The sequence below is a fragment of the Phaethon aethereus genome, assembly GCF_964289735.1.
Source record: "Phaethon aethereus genome assembly, chromosome: 18".
NCBI lineage: Eukaryota > Metazoa > Chordata > Aves > Phaethontiformes > Phaethontidae > Phaethon > Phaethon aethereus.
Window position 1 is genome coordinate 2,999,808 of NC_138594.1, and position 19,478 is coordinate 3,019,285.

Genomic DNA, 19,478 nt, shown 5'->3' on the forward strand with positions numbered 1-19,478 from the left:
TAAATCAGAAGCAGCAACACTGGGAAAGTTGTGCAGAAATTAAAGAATTTTAATTTCAGAAAAGGGCTGAGGTGCAATGTGAAGTCTGGAAATCCACTTCTCCACCTCCTCTCCCATCCGAAGCTCAAGCTCTAACAAAAGCTGGAGATCAGCTTTAAACAAACATTTACCCAGCTCCCGAGCTATTTGAGCATCTTGTCAAAACACACACCCCAAAAATAAAGTGGTTCTGAATCAGAAAGCACAGAATGCAGGATTCACGAGAAGCAATCAAATCCTCTCATCTCTGGAAACTGGAAATGTTACTGTTTATAATGCCATCCCCCTGAAAGCATGCCGTAAAATATTCAGTATGAATCATTTGGCACTGCTAGTGTTTTTGTAGAAGGCCTAAACATAGGGCTTTTATTCCCCTCATTTTTGAGTCTTTAATTTAATATCAAGGTGGGAAATTAATATTTTTGCATTTTATTTAAATGCCAGAAAAACATTTGCTGCTTCTCTAGCAGGAATGAGTCACTTTGGCTCTAATAAGGTGTTTTTCTGAAGCTTTTTAGCAGTATTGTCACCCTGCTAATGCTCTAGAGCTAAATACAAAACGCTGCTGGGATCCCCAAATACATTATAAACGCTGCAGTAGTAAAAAAAACAACCAGCCCTGCAGGAGCTGGAAAACTGACAGTGCTAAACAAAATCACGAAGCAATAAAGCCAGGAATCTCTTTGGTTCTGGAGAGTTTATACTTTCCAAATTTCTTGAACTCGGGAGATTGGGGAGAGTTATGCAAATACGCCTATTATGTTAAAAATCTAACCCTCATGATATGGTATGGTACAAAATACTCGTGGGCAACCAGAAGCACGCGACAAAGCAAAGTGGCAAAGGTACAAATAACGGTATAAACTACGAATTCACTCTGCTCCTGCCTACGCTGGAGCACTGGGGAGGGGGGGCAAGAGAAAGCAGTTATCACCTACCCGTAGGGAACCACTTCACAGGACATATATCACATCTGAATTACAGCCACGATATTGGAATTGCTCAGCTGAGGAATTAAAACAGGTTTACAGAAGTTACTGATAGGTGAGCGCTATCCCCATTCTCCTCAGCCTCATACACCACCCCCAGATCACAGCTGGCAAGTCGTCATCCCCAACCACCTCTGCCAAGCCCCGACAGCCTACGCTGGGTGCTCTCCGACCTGCGTAAAAAGTTCCTTAGTCTCAACATCCATCACAAACTACTGTCCTGGCTCTACATCTCTAGGCAGCCCAACCATCTTCTCCCTCTCCCATCCTAAACTGGTACCAAGGCTTCTCCTTGGGTTACTATGCAGTCTTCCAAAAAAGTAACGGAGCAATACGATGAAGACCAAGTGTTTCAGCTGGGATCCGAGAGACGTGAAGCTTCTCCCGACGCATGCGAAAGGCCACCTTCAGCTGCTGCACCAAGAGTACTTGGCCACTGGACCGGGACCAAGGACCATGACCTCTGGAGTTGATGGCTGTAGAGCCTGCAGCCCCAACTAACCATGAGGATTGGAGACACACCTTGAGCTGGAGTGGAAGAAACACCTCACTATACACTTGTTAATCCCTCCAAAAGGACAAAGACTAAAAAACTTGCTCTTATCTGTGTCAGCATTGAAGTCTTCTCTCTGGCTGTCAGCTAAGAAGGATACCAAACCAGCACTGACCATCACGGTCAAGAGATCTGAAGACAATGAATAATACACAGGACTGTGGCGTTTATTTACAACCACTCTGGGCAAAGAAGGTGCCCACAGCAATGGCAGGCACATTTGCTATACCCCAAACTTGAAAACAAGCCTCTTACTTCGGGTAGTTTTGATTCTCTTAGGTGATTTCAAGGCCATCATTACCCACCGATCATGCCATCCCTCCAACCACCGATCATCCAGCCAACCTGTGAAATTTCAAAGCTAATATTCCTCCTCGTGTAAATACATGCACAGGCATCAGCTACGTAAGAAATAGCGTTTGCCCTTTTTTTGGTGTAACCTCTGACCCTCCATTAGGACTGATCAAGAACCCTGCGGGACACGTACAAAACTCTTCCTACCCCCCAAGAATTATTTTTGTTCCCCCACACAGGCGGCACAGGAAGGTTGGTTGGCTCTGGGTCTGCAAGAAAGGCTTTCTGCGGCGGGCGGTGGGTCCAGGGCCGCGCACAAGGGATGACCTCTGGCAACGCCCGCCTCGCGCTTGCTACCGTCTTCAGTTTGGCAACACGGCACAAAAGCAGCGTGCATGTGTGTACCCCCACCCGCCCCGGCCCCTCTTCACGGGCGGCCGGAGTTTCACACGTTAACGGGCCCCCTCGAGACAAAGCCTGCAAGTTTCTTAATTAAGCCGAAGTGAAAGACGGCCTAAAAGCATCCCGCTTACATCCTCGGAGTACCTTCAGTCTGGACTTCAAACGCAGGCAGTGCGCTGCCCGTCAAACCGCGGCCGTAACAGCCGCCGGACGATTCTTCTCTTGTAAATGGGGAATGCCGTGCCTTCAGCCCGGCCTCTTCAGGCTCCTCTCATCTTCCCTCCAGTCTTAGACATGTCTCTGGGTTATAGAGGAGGAAACAAAGGGACTGCTTGTGTGTCAGAAGCCCTCCAGAGGGTCCGCGTTTCAGTCCACCCTTCTCCAAAGCAGGGCTGTGTCTGGAGAGCTCTTTAGCAGTTTTGGTCTCATTAACATTTCCACGAGGGATCAAAGAATATAGTAAGAAAATATTTAAGTACAATTCCTGCTATGGAACGAGAATATATAAAAAATCTGCTCAGACGTCTTTCCCTGATCCATTGCATTATTATTAGATAGTTGTCTCTTCAAGAAACCAGCTTTTATTCCCACCGAACCCTGCAAAAGTCTCCACAGCTCAGTCCCACCAAGCCCCCGCTCCCCCATGCTTTTTCCATCGTCGGGGACGGGTTGCTCTACGTTCCTCCCAAACAGAACCCAATTATTCCCTGGCAGTAAGTCACCGGGAGCAGGAATTGCTTTAATTTTGTCCCTTTGAGCAGCTGCTCGGGGTGGGCTGGGAGATGGCTGCAGCCACGGAGCTGGGATGAATACTAAAGAAGCGCTGAAGCATCGCGTCCCGCACCGGGGGGTGATGGTGTAGGGTTTTCTCCTTGAAGGAAGCAAATCAGTGAGCTTTACGTGTCTGAAATGAGCCTTTTTCTTCCCCCTCCTTGGATATTAGCATGCCCAAACCCTGCCACCATGAGAGCTGCAACGCACCTGAGCACCTCGTAACCGCCCCACCGTCGGTGCTGGACACGGGGAACCGTGCCCACCGCCCCGGCCCCCATCGCCGCAATTCTTCCCCTCCTCATTAGAAATGCCCAGCAACATTCCGCAGACAAAGCCACTGCAAACAAAGTGGGGGGAGAAGGGGGAGAGAAGAGGACTTTTTTTTTTTTTAAAAAGAAAGGAGTGCGGAGGAATTCTTCATTCACTGATCTGCAGAATACATTAATATCCCGAAGTGTTGGCACAGCCTCCAATGCTCGGGGGACCAACAATGCAAGCAATGACTCCGAGTCTGGGATCTTCAAATAAACCACCCCTGCTGTCATGGCCACCGGGAAAGAGAATAACAGCAATATTAGCTGACCTTCATTTTGTTGTTTCTGCAGACCTGACTGCTAGACCTCTGTTTGCCTGTTACTAGGATTTCTTGGCTGAAAAATGTGAGCATTTCCTAGACGATACAAGAGGCAGTTTACTAGGTAAATAAACCAGGCCCTAAGCAGTCGCTTCTGCTTGATAATGAGGAGGGAAGGAAAGGAACAGACCTCCCCACACCACCCAAAATAACCCCAATCGAGGCTCTATAACTACCACCGCACACATATTTTTCAACAGACAGTTAATGAACAAGAGAAGGTCATTTTAGCCTAGCCAACTTGTGAGCAAAACCATTTGCTCAGAAAACTATAGGCCATAAAAATCACAGCAGGCACTGTCTGTATCATATAAAACTGCCCATCTATGGAAGTAGAAAGAAGTTTAAAATAAGCATGTTCTTTCAGGCTTCTGACAAAAGCAAGCATCAAGGGGAAAATGTTTACCGAGTCGTCTTGCGAGGAGGGCTGGGAAGGAGAGCGCATGGGACACCTCGCACTGCTCCCTTCTTAGCTGATCTCCAGGAATTATAGTGAGAAACATAATGAAATTATCAGGCAGACAATGACTCAGGGCCAACGATAATTAAGGACAATTTGCAAGCCTACAGCACCTCCTGCAAAAGGCTACTGCAGCAAATTAGAGGCAAGTTTTAAGACATTTCCCAATGCATCTCACTGATAAATGTAATAACCAGATGGCTTTAGAAAGCAGGGCTTGAAAAATGAAGTTTCCACTGAAGACCTAGTGGCACTGTTTTCCTTGCCAAAAAGGCAATGTTCTTGTGCGGGTTTTTTTATAAATAGAAGATAAGTATTACACGGTAGCTACTGTGTGTTACGATCCAAGCGGGGATGCGGTACAAGACAACTATAATGCATCAAAAGCCACACGAGGCACAACCTCACACCTGCAACTCCTCTAGTACTCACTAGAATTTCACAGCAAAGTCCCTGGCACAAGCTGATCATCCCGCAGCGGAAACAAGCCCCTTCCCTCCTTCCACCCCCCAAGCAAAAAATTATTTCTGAAGCAGACAGGTTGTATATTGAAACAGTGAATCCCACTTTGCTGCTGCAGATCTACGCTCAGGAAAGCGTTCCTGCCATCAATGTCCAGCTTGGTTTGCAGACAAGTGTGACGCGCTAGGGACACATCTCTGCCTTCACCGCAAAGCTTCGGAAGTCACCGCGAACCCTAGATCCAGCACCGGCACCAGAGCAGCACCGTGAGCCCTGCGGGTCTCAACTGTGCGACATCTGGCAGCGTGACGCTGAGCAAAACCTACCTGAAGCCTTGGGCAAGCAGACAGCTAGCCCACGCTAAAGCCACCCTAAAGGCTACATTCACCAGGGCTGCACTCGCACCTTCAAGCTGCGCCAGAGCGATGCCGAAGTCAGGGGCTGTAATCCGCAAAAAGTACATTTAACTGCAGTGTTAAAACTGGGGCTGGTTTATTAAGCTTGTGACTTAAAACCCCACTTCACATGCTCATGGCTTTGGAGAAGCGAATCAGGCTGCGCCTGCACGCTCCACCTAAAGGAGGGCAGTGAAGCACCTTCCAGAAGCAGCACGCACTCTTGGACCAGCTCGTGGTGGCAAGTCCAAGCCAACTCATCGTTGCCAGACATGAAACTGCCGTACAACCTTTTAGGAGCTGAAGTCGGTTAAGAAGCAATTCCCCTGCAGCGCTAGCAGGCGGTCAGGCAGCTACGGGTGCTCCCTCAGGCTGCACCTCACCCTCTGCTAGCCCGCAGGCACGGCAGGGGACGGTCCCGTTTAACCCGCCGCCCTCCTCTGCGCCGGGTCTGGCGATCCCGCAGCAACGGCACGAGTTGCTCCTGAGGACCGATCCGGTGGAAACCTCCACCTGCGCTGCAGCTCGCCCCGGGGACAGGAGCGTGAGGTCCCACGCAGGGCAGGCGGCAGGACCGCGTCTGCCGGCAACGCGCTGTGCGGAACAGCACCCGTCAGCACCCGCACACCAGCCCAAACCTGGCTCCTTGCTGGTGCTGCAGAAAATCTCCGTGGGTCTCTTCCCCTCCAAGCTCCACACCCCGAGGCAAGCCTGAGCAAGGCTCCCTCCGGTTGCGCCTCTTCTTGCAGACGCAGCTTGCTGGCACGACGGAGTGCACGGCTCCCAGTACGAAAGTACTCCCTTTCCCAGTATGAAACCACCAACCCCGGATGTGCAACACGGTTTAATTAACACTCCTGCTGGAAGCGCAATTCCTGCCATTTGAGTGCTTCAAGACGAACGTGGCGTGAAGGTGTTTGATTTTCACCCTAAGTAAATACTTTTTTTTAAAAGCAACACCAGAGACTTTGGCCATCCCCCACCAGACCGGACGAGCCACCCCCTCAAGGACAAGGGTTTCTTATAGAAACTGCTCTTATGGAAACCGCTCTTCCCATTTGCCCAAGGACAGTTTTCCTTCAGCCAGTTAGCACAATTGCAGGAATCCTACTGTATTTTTGCAAAACAAGAAAGATTTGAGATCACAGCCCCTGTTGATTTATATTCCCAATTTCTGGTGGGATCAACATCCTCTACGCATCTCAGAAAGCCCTGAAGAGACAGCGTAACCGCTTGGTCCCTAGCAAACTAATTTCTCCATTGACCACATCCTCTATGTATTGTTGTGTCCCTCGAGCGCCTGGGGCCTGCGAAGCAGGATTCCAGATGCTGGACCCTCTCTCTGCCCGGGGAGCCGTGTTTGCAGCAGCGTTGTGCTCAGGACAGCATCTTTGGTTGGGGCGGATTTTAGGGTAACAAGATCAAGAGGGGCTAGAAACGGCTTGCTTGGGTATTTGGGAGCCAAAGATTAAGGCAGAATTTCAGAGTCGTAAGAATTAATACAAACAGTTAACCCAGATAATTTCCCCCCCAGTTTAATTTTACCGTGGCATGAAATCCCCAAGCCAGAACACCGTTGTATTTCAACTCCAGACCGGGTAAAGCAATTATTTTGTCATTGAGCGCGTTAGGAAAGAAAAAGGCAGAAGGAGGCGAGTTTTAGCCTCTTTGGTAATGTACAAATTAACACATTTCACCACCATTTTCAGAAATATAAATTAATGATTTAATTCTGCAACTTGTATCCTTGGAAACCAAGCTGTAAGCAGTCGCCCTTGGATATTTCACACAATTCCAATTATTTTCAATATTCAAATACATCTAATTGCTTGCCCTTTTGGAGTGATGGACAGCTTGGGTGAGCAGGGTGCCCAGGGGCTTATTTTACCACCAGATTTGTACAATCCCACCACATGGGTTGACAACAGCTGCTCTAAATCTCCTGATAGGTATGAACAAGCATTGATGAAGTTCAGTCTGTTTGAACAGCTGCATATGCAAATGTAATTAAGAAGATGTCTACTGCCTTTTGCTCTCCCATCCGTGCCCCCTCCCTTCTCCCTCTCCCCTTACTCTCTCCCCTAACGGGAAGAGAAGCCATTTTGTAGCTTCAGCCTTGAACTCATGCCTGATTCCCGTCTCGGCCAACTCCCAGAAATGCCATTCTCCTGCTCCCTCTGCCATCATTCGGGGTGTCCTTAAATTTAAGGCTCAGCTACCGAACGGACAATTATTTTGCAACCTCAGTGCCCACAGATCGACACTGCCACTGGAAAAGCAAAGCCCCTGTCAGAATATCCCAGCAAAGTAATTTTCCCCCCTCTCGTTTTACGCCGATCACTTTGTGACTGCCCGCCATCCCTCATTTATGCTACACTTGCTGTGCAGCCCTAAGTGAACCACTTCCCTTGTGTCTCTACCTGCAAAAGTTATCCAGGGAGATACTCCGGGGGTCACCGCAGCCAGAAGCTGATTCTGTAATTCAGAAAAAGTGGGAAGAGGTGGCACTGGTGCAGAAAACCCAGACAAGTGATCACTGGTTGGATCTGCCAAGCCAGGGCAACCAGAAGGCTGCAGCGGTTCACAGAATCACAGAATCATTAAGGTTGGAAAAGACCTTTAAGATCATCAAGTCCAACCACCAACCCAACACCACCATGCCCACTAAACCATGTCCCAAAAGTGCCACGTCTACATGTTTTTTGAACACTTCCAGAGATGGTGACTCCACCACCTCCCTGGGCAGCCTGTGTCAATGCTTGACCACTCCCTCAGTAAAGAAATTTTTCCTAATAACCAGCCTAAACCTCCCCTGGCACAAGCTGAGGCCATTTCCTCTTGTCCTATCGCTGGTTACCTGGGAGAAGAGATTAAGTAAGAAGAGAAGAGACCAAGTTCTGGAGGGTCTCGGTGTCACAGGGCAAACCATCATTAAATGAAGCAAGCTAATGAAGCCAGGACTGATGCACACAGAGCTCCCAGTCTTCCCTTCAAACTGAACGTTATCTGGGATATGTATCCCAAAACTCAGGTGGACTGAGCTGTGGCCGCCTGTCAGCACCAGAGAGGAACCGCAGCATCCGCACAACCGCACCGTGGAAGGGAAAACGTGACGTAAGCAGCCACACGCCGGTCCAATTAACCTCAGCAGGGTGGAGGCTCTAGAGCCAACTGAAGAAAGACTAATTACAACATGAAACTAAACGGTAAACTGGGTAGAAAACAATGGGACTGTACTGAAGGGAAATCAGCTCAAATAGAGCTAATCAGGTTAGCCCGGTAAGATAATGAATTTTCTAGACAAAGGAAGCGTGATAGATCCCATCCACGCAGACTTCAGCAAAGCATGTGATACAGTGCCATGTGGGAAATTATTAAATGAAAAAGATGGGGATTAGCAGAAGTGTAAGGCCAGAAACTGGTGAAAGGCGAAGCAGCGTTGAAAGAAGGATCAGAATGGATGGAGGTCACCGGCAGAGCTCCTCAAGGAATGGTCAGGAGGCTGATCTTATTAAATATTTTTATTAATGACCTTGGCACAAAAACTAAGTCTGCTAATGAAATTTGCTGATGACACAAAGTTGGAAAGCAGCATCAGCACAGGGGAAAGCTGGGACAGCATATAGGGAAAAAAAAGGGTAACTCTGAAGACGAATGGAGGAAGGCCGAAATTCAATGGGATGAAAGCAGAAGTCACGCGTTTGGGACAAACAATAGTTTTTGCTAAGAGTTGGAAAGAAAATGAACTCAGGTGGAAAATGTTCAAAAATGAGAAAGGCCCAAGCAAACAGCTCAAAAAAAACCTGACTGAGGCACCAACAGGCTGTAATTGAAATATTTTCAGCAGCCAGAGAAGTGCTAGAGCTGGTGGGCAAGCCATCGTGAGGAGGCTCCGGGGATGCTGCGGTCGGTTCTCATGGTTAAAAAAGTTTAAGTAGGGAGAAGTGTAAAAAAGGGCTTATCAGAAACAGAGAGATTAATTTAGGAGATTAAAATGTAAAGACGCTTGTTCAGCCCCACAAAGCAAAAGCTGGGAGGGAACATTGAGTGATCGCTTAGACACAGACATTTGGGGGAATAAAATAAAAAAAGGGGAAACTATTCAAGACACCAGAACAAGGGTTGCACGTGGGCAACATGAAGTGTCCCTGACAAGTCTAGGCTGGAAATAAGTTTATGACCATTGCAGCCTTCCAATAGGAGTAATGGGGGGGAAAAAACAAGCTTGTTCTCAGAAATTTATCTTGAAGGGATCCTATGACCCAGAAGGCTCTTCCCGTCCTTTCCCGCTAAATACACTCAGAGCTGACACCACCAGTAACCGCTGTGCTCCTCACCTGGAAAGAAATTCATAAAGCAACTCCAAACCACCTTTTAAAAAAAACCCAAAAAACCCACAACTGTTTATGACTGCTTAGGTCCACTCTCTTTCATCAGTTGAATCCATTTCAACATTTCAGCACGAGCAATTTCAAGCCAAATACTTAAGCTGTGAATACAGCATGTGTGAGGAGGAGGAGGCACGGAGAGGCCACGAGCTGGCTGGAGGATACAAAGGCGCTGGGGGAGCAAAGGACCAGGCTGCTGGGCACACGCCACCAGCAAAGGCATCGTCTCAGCACCCCGACTGACTTTGTTCCAGTGTATTTGCTGAATGGGAAAGCGCCCTTCGGGATGTTTCTTCACACCGTTAGTCATCCCGTGAGCTCCTCTCCTGCTCCTCGGGGGCTCAGGGCGAATGGAGCCAAGGAAAAGTGTTTCATGTTATGGAGATACGAGACAGCAAGGAAACAAATGAACCAGAAGTCTTAGATTAGCAACATGCCAAAAGCACCGGACCAGTTTGTTTAAAAGTTGTTCTATTAACATACTTAGTGAAGGCACATTTCCCGCTATGTCCTTAAGCTAATCTGCTTTGAGGCTTCTCTGGTGTCTAATGAGACTTGAGCTCACCCTGCCTTCCCCCCCTCAGTGGGGCCCTTAACTGGGTCTCTCTAATGAGGATAGATGCCCAAGTAAGCTTGTAGCATCCTTGTGACCTCTATCTCCAACTAATTTCAGCTTCAATTACCCAGCGGGTTCAGAAGTCAGTGGAGCAAGGTGGGAGGAAGAGCACGGCCGCACACACGCACCGGGGCTGCAAACCCATCGGCTCCTCCCGAAAGCAGGCTCACCGCCGGCAGACCTCCGCTTCTCCCGGTGCGGCGAACCCACGCTCTCCCGCTGAAGGAAAACGAGCTGTACGAGACGAAGCAAACACCGCAGGGAGCTCGGGCGAGAACTGCAGCAACAAGGGAGGATGATGCACAAGGTAGCAAACTAGCTGAAAGCTAAACCCTGCAGCGAGATCTGTCGGGCTCCCGGTACTCCCCGGCCGGCTGGCTGGCAGCAAGCGAGGGCTGCAGGAGAAGGGAAGGAGGAAACAGAAAAGCCCAGATGAAATTCCAACTTCTGTTCAGTCATCGAGAGCTGCCCCTCAGCCACCTCCCAGGGCTGCTCTGCTCCTGGGAGGATGGAAGTGTTGGTGCATTTAAGACACCGGCAATCAGTGAAGACACCAGCAACGAGCCCAATTTAACCAACAGATTCATCATTCTGCTAAAGATTCTTTTCAAAGCTTTCTTGCAGGGGTAACAGCTCAGAACAAACTTTTCAACATTTAATTGCTTAAAATGGAAGAAACTGAAGGAAGGAAAAAAAAATAATTAAAAAATCAGGAAAATATCTAACTTGCCAGGCTAAGAAAACTCATCCCATAGAAGCACGGACAGGTGACTCAGAGCCAGAGCAGTTGTCAGAGCAGCACTGGGGAGGAATATCAGTGTAACTTCTCCGAGAGTCGGATTGCAGGAAAGGTTGATTTAATGGCACACTACACCGGCTTCTCCATTCCACTGAGAAAAAAAATAAATGGATGGGGACTTGCTCATCTGAACACACAGCGTACGTCAGAGGAACAAACCTGAGTAACTGCCATCCATAATTTATAAAACAAATTAAATCCATGGCAAAAATAACCACAACTTAGAACAGAGCTATCGTAGAATCTGGCAGAAAAAGGCCCCAGCCTGCATGAATCATTATTTTCTAGAGGAAACCTTATATAATCCAAGCCGCTCTGTTTCAAAACAAATCAAACCTTCCGAAAACTCCAATTAACAGGTTTGGCAAAGCTCTGTCTTTAATTCAGGTATTTTGGCAATTTTCTAATGTTAACAAAAACCTACCTGGTACCGGCTAACTTTACGGTAGTCTACACCCTGCTCTCGGCATCTCCGAAAACCTCCCTGAGAAGGCGAAGGGGAGATGAGAGCATCTACCTGGGGCCGGAGGGAGGCGATTAGATTGCAATGCCATCTTGTGGAACCGGAGAAAACGAAAGTTGGAAAAAAAATTGCTCAGCCGCCACTTCGCACTTGTATTTTACAGGACACAGATACCGGCCCAGCAGGGTATATTCGGTGGTTGCTTCTCATTTTCCTCATTTATCTGAAAGGTTAGAGGGAGGCACGCAGTGCTAACTGCAAAGACATGGTCTGCTTCCCTCACACTGCTTAGAAGGGGATGGCTAAGTCTGTCAGAAATAGAGTTTGCTCTTTTTCACTTGTTTTTGCTGTGACAAAGTCATAATTTTCCATGTTGCTTCCCCAGGAAACCAGCCTTTCTCCTCGGCTGCGGGAGAGCCACCAAGAAGAGTGACTCGGGTAGGATCAGGAATAGGACCTCACCGATCCCCCAGGGCCCCTCCCCGCTTCATGGTCTGGTTTAGCGGGGCCTGAAGAACGTTTCTGACTCCATGCGTCGCGCAGCTGGGCTGCAATCGCTCCGCAGACGTCACATCTGGCGCTTACACTCCCAGCCGTGTCCCGTGTTACTAAAATCCCCGTATCTCGTTCTTATCACGAGCAAAGCCTGGTTTAGCCGTCCTCTCTGCAGGGAGCTGCCTACTTATGTCTTTAGGTAATAAAAAAAATGGAAAAAAAATTACAAAACTTGAGGTTGGGGGGGAAAGTTACCAAAAAGGGCCATGCAGGTAAGCCAGGGTGTAGCTGTGGACGATGACAGACTTTTCTCCTCTCTGTGATAAGGCCAGCTGCAAGCCCTCGCCGGGGAGAAAGAACCACAGACTCTTTGCAAACTCCTGACTAATACTAAATGCTCGAGCCTGACGATGAACAGAAATAAAACCAACCCACACAGGTGCTTATTGCGCTGCGCAGCCGTGTTTTGGGACCCCCCTCCCCAAAACCTGCACCCACTTACTTGAAATGGGCTGTACCCCCAGGCCTCGGGGACCTGGGGCGGTGGGACAGCCCGTGCTCGAGCTGGGGACTGCAAGCAAAGGGCCAGGCTTGGCGCTGGCAGGCTGCTCTCAGGACGGGTGCCAGGGACACCAAGGGACGAGCTGATGCTGGAGCCCAGGCAAGAGAGGATCAAAAACCACACGGGAGCTGTGCAGTGCAACCCATACAACAGGGCTGCTGAGAATTTGACAGCAGCACCCATTTCAGGGCAGTCCTTTTCCTCTACCTAATTTCTTTTTTCAAAATTGGGAATTTTAAAAGTTTTTTGAAAATGTGGTCATTTTTTCCAATGGGAATTGGAATGGATGGGATCACAGTTAGGCTATCTCTACCCAGGAAAACCAAAAATACTGCAGGAATCCCAAGTATTACATCATTAAGGTACTGTGGCATTTGCCATATCTTCAAGTTGTTCCAGCTCAAGGGTTTCTTTGGGGCAAATTTGTTTCCCCCCCCCAGCACCTCAACCTTAATCACACTTTCATTCCTTTGCTTATTTTTAAATGTGGTTCTTCAGAGGGTTAAAGTTCCTAATAAAAAAGTTAGCGAGAAATGGCTAATGAGTGTTGCTCTGCCAAAAAAAAAACCCCAAAGGTATGGAAACTGGGAGAGAGCAGGAACAAACCAACCCAAGAGAACCAGTGGTAAAACTGAAAAGTCAGGATTGTGCACGCAGGCATTCCTGTACTGAATCTGGTAAAGGCAGCCTAACATTTAATTAATGATTCGTGCGTACATTTTGATGAAAATTCAATGCGAGTTTCTGAAATCTAGGAAATATATATGTCCTAACAACTCTCCTAAGTGCCCTGCATTTGGTGAAAAGAAATAAAACAACGCCAAGCAGCGTGCAAACATTTGCCTGCAGATGACTGATGATTTTCAACAATAATTTCATAAATGCAGCAGACTTGAGTATATCCCATGATTATTCTTCCGCTGCAATCCCTGGGAGTTCCCACTGACACCAGTGTGGGGCTGCCCGGGGCCACCAAGGGAGACGGGCTCCGAGCGGGACAGCCTTCATCGGGCAGAAGCAAGGGGTGGGATTGTCAACAGCTCTTGAGTCAGCGAGAGAAACGGCATTGCAAATAAGCTGCAAATGAAACAACCCACACGAAACAACCTGAAGGTTTCTGCCAGGGCTGCGTACGGCCAGAGGTGCAGCCGCTGCTCGCTGCAACGCTTCTGCACCCAGCGCTGCCCGTGCCGAGCGAGTAGCACCGAGGCACCGACGGCCGCGGCATAAATCACGCCGGTCGCTGGAAACAACCTCAAAAGCTTGAAACGATGTTTGCATGAGAGCAAGACGTTGAAATATTGATTAAAGTTGGATTTCATCAGCAATACTTTGATTTTGTTATTAAACTGGCTGCTAACAAAGACACACCCATTAATGCGTTACATTCTTGCTCGTAAAAGGGTGATTATTCCACTATTCACGCCAGGCTGCTCCGCTCGTATCCACAGACAGTGGCTCCAGCACAGGCGCTCATCAGAAAAATAAAAAGACATTATGATTTCAAAAATGAGGCAAAAAACCAGAAACTGGCAGATGCTGGAACGGTGCGGGGACTGGGTCCAAGCAACCCTCTGCATCCTGGGGACGGAAGGGGACTGAGCGCTTTACCCCCGTTTCAATTCAAAGCAACACCACCGAAACCAAAGAGCTGCTAAAGATTTTATCAATTTAAATGAAACGTTGGAAGGGGGAAAAACAGCACTTTGAAAAAACCACCTAGCAGGTGCCAGTTTTCCCGCTGCTTGGCTTTGTTGAAGGAATAATTGTACTTACGCGGAGGGTTTTTCTAATCTTAATACGCTAGTTAACTTTCAGCGCCAGGGGTAAGGGTGGAAAAGGGATGGGAAGGATGCCATTAAAGCCTGTGTTTTCCAGCATTATTGTTCTGAAACTCATGCTCAGGCAGAATAAGACAGCTATCTGAGGCAATATCGTGTTTACATATGCCCAAATTGTTATGCAAACACAGGAAGACCTATTGGAGCAGAGGGAACGGGCACCGAGAGGCAGAGATTCTCACCGCCCCGCGCAGAAAAATGTTTTTCAGTGTGGAAAGGGTGAGAGAGGTCACCCCCAAGGAATCCAGCCCAGGATCCTCCCAGCCTTCGCCTCTCCCATCCTCCTCCTCTCAAATTCCCCAGCGCAGACAGGATGGACTTCAGAGTTAAAGAGACAGGCTCGTTATCCAGCAACATTGTCTGGGGGCTGCATTTGCCGGCGAAACCTAAAAAGGGGGAGAAATACCCAAGGAGGGGAACACTGTCCTGTGTGAAATGGGATTCACTGCCTGCCCTGCGCAGGCATTTCACACCGCGCTTCCCCGTACTCGTGCAGAAAACAAAACCACAGAAATAAGGGGGGAGACCAACGGCACATAGGGGTACTTGGCATCCTTCAAGAGCAATTATTTTTAGATTAACTCCATCTCGTGTCAACATTAAAGATCTAAAATAAAAAAATCAAGTCATGAACTCTGGAGTCATGCCTTTAAGCCTATCTGTAGTTGGTACTCATAGACAAATGCCTCTGACAGGTCAACTTTAACCTCCAGAAGAAGCCACAGATTTTCATCAGTCTATATCAACCAAGCTTTCAAAAAGTTATCGCTGATAGAGAACTAAATAAATCCCTGAAATAAATCCTCAGCGCTTGAAAAATGTTTCATTGCCAGTCTGAGCTCAGTCACTTCTGCTGCTAGACCATCACTTGACAGAATAAAAGCTCTCCACCAGCCAGAAACTTTTTCTCCACTCAGATTTGTGATCGAGTCAGCTCTCAACTTCACTTTACTGAACTACATAACCCAAATTTCATTAACTTCTGGCTATAAGTCAAATTTCTACAGAGCATAAATTACTCTTGTTGCATTTTGAGTCCTCTAGTGTGCCAAAAACGAACTGTGGACACCAAAAGTGGAGATGCTGTTTCCAGAAGTGTCTCGGTACCACCACCTCCCCATGGACATCCTCCTCAAGTCACTCCTCAGTGTCACTCATCCTCCCAAGATAAAGACATTTGTTGCCATCACCCACAGCATTCTCCCAAAGTCATCGCTATCAAAAACCCCAGCTCTGCATCCCGTAGAGGAAACCGGCATTCGCTCTCTTGAGATGTATAACCTCGCTTTCGCTATATGGAAAGAGTGTCCAATTCAGCTTCACCAGCTTGCATGTAGCTTGAAGAGTCACCAGCAAGGATTTCATGTCTGGCAGGCTGTGAATGCCGCTTGGTTGAGAACACATTCCTGCAGGACACCACCAGAAAAGTCCCTGCGGCATCACTCCCCGCTGTGACCGGTTTGTGAGAGCTGGTAGCTAGCAAGTTTTTCAAACCTAATTAAGACGAACTGCACTCATTTCATACAGTTCTACAATTTCCAATCAGAACATTGTGCAACGCTGGAGACAAATGGCTTGAGGAAGTTAACTATATCAACACCCAGCATGCACAGTGAGTCAAACCTGTGACAGCAGCTAAGGTCACGGTTGAGTTGGGACAGGTGGGAATTTTTTAACTTTTAAAAGAAGCTGTCCTTGGGGGGAGCACATTGCACACAGCCTCTCAGTGCTAGACTGGTTTCTCATCATTTAATAACAGGGCAGGATTTGTGCTCAAGCCATTTCCTACCACAGGACGTTGATTTCTTATCCACCATCTTCACATGCCGCGTCTGGTTGCGAAGCTTGTCGTCTGTGTTTTCAACCAGGTTAGTGAGGTCATCGATGATCTCTGGGGAAAGAGAAACACGAGCATTTATCTCTGAGCCCTGCAGCATCACTGCTCAACAAGCACGCTCCTGCTGGAGGCTCCGAAATGGAAACCAGCTGCACCCTTTTATTTTCCACTATGACAGACCAGTGATCCACATGCACTGAAAGGTCCAAATCCTGGGAAATACCAAAAAAGAGACTTCAAATTCAGATTCAGTGCACTCCTCCACTGCAAGAGTGGAGGAAAACAACACAGCCTGAAAATGCAGGATCAGTCTAGGTAGCCACGGAGTATAAGATGATAGCAGCCACAAAACACTAGCCAAAGTAAAAGAATTAGTGCATATGCTATCGGAAATGTGAAATTTCTGTCCCTGGGACAGGGCATCTCAACACTTGGCTGTTACTCAGTCATTAAAACACACCCAGAATCACCATATTCGTCAGTGCTTTTGAGAGAATTCGGTGTGGGCCCAACCAAGCAACCGCAGAGGATACAGCAAAGTCCCGCCTTGGTTCAATTACCGAGATGTACGGATGGGAGTTCCACCTGCAGCCCAGATGATCCTCTGGGAAAAGGAAAGTGAGCAAAAATTCTTCTACTATTCTTCTATTTTTAATAGGAAGGAAAGCAAAATTTCAAGCCAACCCATCCTCAACCTCACACAACTGATGACTTTATTTTTGTCAGGGAAATCGGATCAGGTTCAAGGCTTACGCCAAGACTGGTTGCTGGGTTGGGATTTTTTAACACTGAAAAATTAAAAGCCACATTCAGGCACCAAATTTCTTTCTTGCTGACCGTTACGCTCTAATTTTCTTGAAATACACAGCCAGTGCTTCTTGCTGGGTGTATGAATACACCCCGTTTTGAGTTGCTTTCTACTCTGCAGGTAGGAATGGCTTTTTTTGTGCATGATAAATCAGGAGAAGGAGAGCAGCCAAAATCCGAATGCTATTGCAAAGCATCTTGTTCTGGTTACACTTCTAGCACTTTCCCCACTATTGATCTCTGTCTCAATAAATCTAGCCTGCCTTTTGAGATCCGGTCGGGGACAGCAGCCGTGCCAGCTGGCGGGTGCTGCGCTCTCAACTCCTTCGCACCCAGGCAGATCCCAGCACTGCTGAAACTGCCAGGTTTAACGCGCCGTAAGCGAAAGCAAAAGCCAGAGTGCGTAATGTTCGGTTAGTAAGATATACCAATGTTCTGTTCATTTTTATGCATCGTAACCCTGTATGCATGTTGGTTGAGGGTTAAAGAAAACAAGTCCCATCAACCGGACAGGGCCCTCATTAATTAGCCTTTATTGTTGATTGTATTCCTTCAAGCAAGAGATTTCCCAAATATCTCTACTAGGAAAAAGAGGATGACGCTAAAGAGGGCATTCCTTGTACTTTCAAAACTTCCCTGTGACACCAGAAGAAAACCTTGTGCTTGCAAGGGTAGTGCCAATATGTGACATTAGTTTTTGCGGCTTCTCAAAAACGCCTGTACAACTCTGCCGGCCATCACTTTTATAGCAGCACTTGAAAGGGAACGGTTTCCTCCGCAATTCACCTCCCTACAGCAACAGATGGTACTTTTGCAGGGTGTTCATGGCCTCAAATCTTACCGAGCAACAAGCATTGTATCAAGGTACAGAGATAAAACCAGTTTGATCGTACATATGGATAATAATCAAAGTTCTGAAGACACAAAGGAAAATTTCAAAGGCATATGTAGCACGGAGGTTCTGCTCTCCCGGAGCGTTGGGAGACTGAAGCACCATCCTTGCGATGCATGCTTTTTAAGTCTGCCCCACAAGCACTCTATCATCTCCATCAAATCCCTATGTAAAATTATATCAGCATCTACAAAATCTTGTACTTTGAAAATATATATCGTTCTTAAAACATGAGCGCCTGATTCATGTCCTGTGGCCTAAACCATCGAAGCATTCACATGCAGGGAGGGCAGAGGGCAAACACCAACTGCTTCTCTGTGTGTGCAGCCTCCGTTTGATCCTACGGATCTAAACCATTCACCGCTCCCGTGGTTAAGCAGCATCACCCCACCAGTGCTGCCCTATTCCAGACACAAACTCACTTACGTGTGAAGTTGTTTATAATACTCAAGACTATATTGTTCATCCTACACCAAAACACATTTTCCCAAGTGACGGCAGGTGCTTTATTTGAACTGCAAGATTTGTTCTGCTCATAGTTCAGGTATTAATTCTCCTCCCTCTCCCACACAACTTTCCCAGATCTAACATCTGCAAAGCCAACAGTATTTTGGGCAAATTTTATCTGTCTTGCATGATTCAGCACACAGGAAAACCAGTACAATGCTGCCTGCAAAGGCAGGCTGTCTCATGTTTGCCTCTAAAGGAAAAAAAAGTGCCGAAAGTTCCCATCGTTGTCAAGGACAAAGTGATAAGCATGCTTGGGAAATAAGAGACTTTCCTTTGCCAACACTGACCAGACCCTCCTTGAAAAACATCCTGGTGAACAAGCTGTAGCTAAATGAGAACAAATGCGAGCAGGAAAATTTTCTGTCATCATTTCAAAGCCCAAGGCATTGCAATTGGGATTATGTCTGGAGCCTCGGCTTTCCCAACCCCCCGCACAACCAGCAGGAGCCACTTCTGAACCAGAGAACTGGACTGTACAGCTTGGGAGAAGCCTTTCTCCAGATCTGAATGTCTCTTGACAGGATAGAATCATAGAACAGTTTGGGTGGGAAGGGACCTTTCAAGGCCACTTAGTCCAACCCCCCTGCCATAAGCAGGGACATCTGCAACTAGAGCAGGTTGCTCAGAGCCTCGTCCAACCTGACCTGGGATGTTCCCAGGGATGGGGCATCTCCCACCTCTCTGGGCAACCTGGGCCAGGGCTTCACCACCCTCATGGTGAAAAATTCATCCCCCAGGGATGGGGCATCTCCCACCTCTCTGGGCAACCTGGGCCAGGGCTTCACTACCCTCATGGTGAAAAATTCCTTCCTTAGATCCAGTCTAATTCTCCTCCCTTTTAGTTTAAAACCATTACCTCTTGTCCTATCACTACAGGCCCTGCTAAAAAGTCTGTCCCCAACTTTCTTCACTGGCCAGCTGCAATAAGGTCTCCCCAGAGCCTTCTCTTCTCCAGTCTGAACAACCCTAGCTCTCCCAGCCTGTCCTCATATGGCCAGGTTTCAGGGGAGCAGGCCACTTCACCAAGCGCGTAGACCCCGAAGCTCAACAAGCAACCAGTCCTGTGATACAACATGCAGTTAAGACCAGGACAAGTGTTGGGGTGCTCACGGGACAACCAGGAGATCTGAGCAGGGTCCCCCCCTCCCCAGCTGTGCTGGGGCTGGCATGGGGAGAAAGCACAGGGAGGTTCTCACCCCACCAGCAGTTGACTCAGAAGTCCAACCCAACAGGTTCCCCAGGCCAGAGTGCCCCTGTAGCCACCAA

General features: G+C 47.9%; 1 protein-coding gene across 1 annotated transcript in view; it reads right to left on the minus strand.

Moving 5' to 3' along the window:
• STX8 (syntaxin 8) overlaps window positions 1-19,478 on the minus strand; it is a gene marked incomplete at both ends in the record, with an annotated part of 109,023 nt that overhangs the window by 22,378 nt on the left and 67,167 nt on the right. The window contains one exon of the mRNA XM_082008090.1: window positions 15,956-16,057. Coding sequence (XP_081864216.1) covers window positions 15,956-16,057 — 102 coding nt within the window. The remainder of the gene's footprint in view (window positions 1-15,955; window positions 16,058-19,478) is intronic.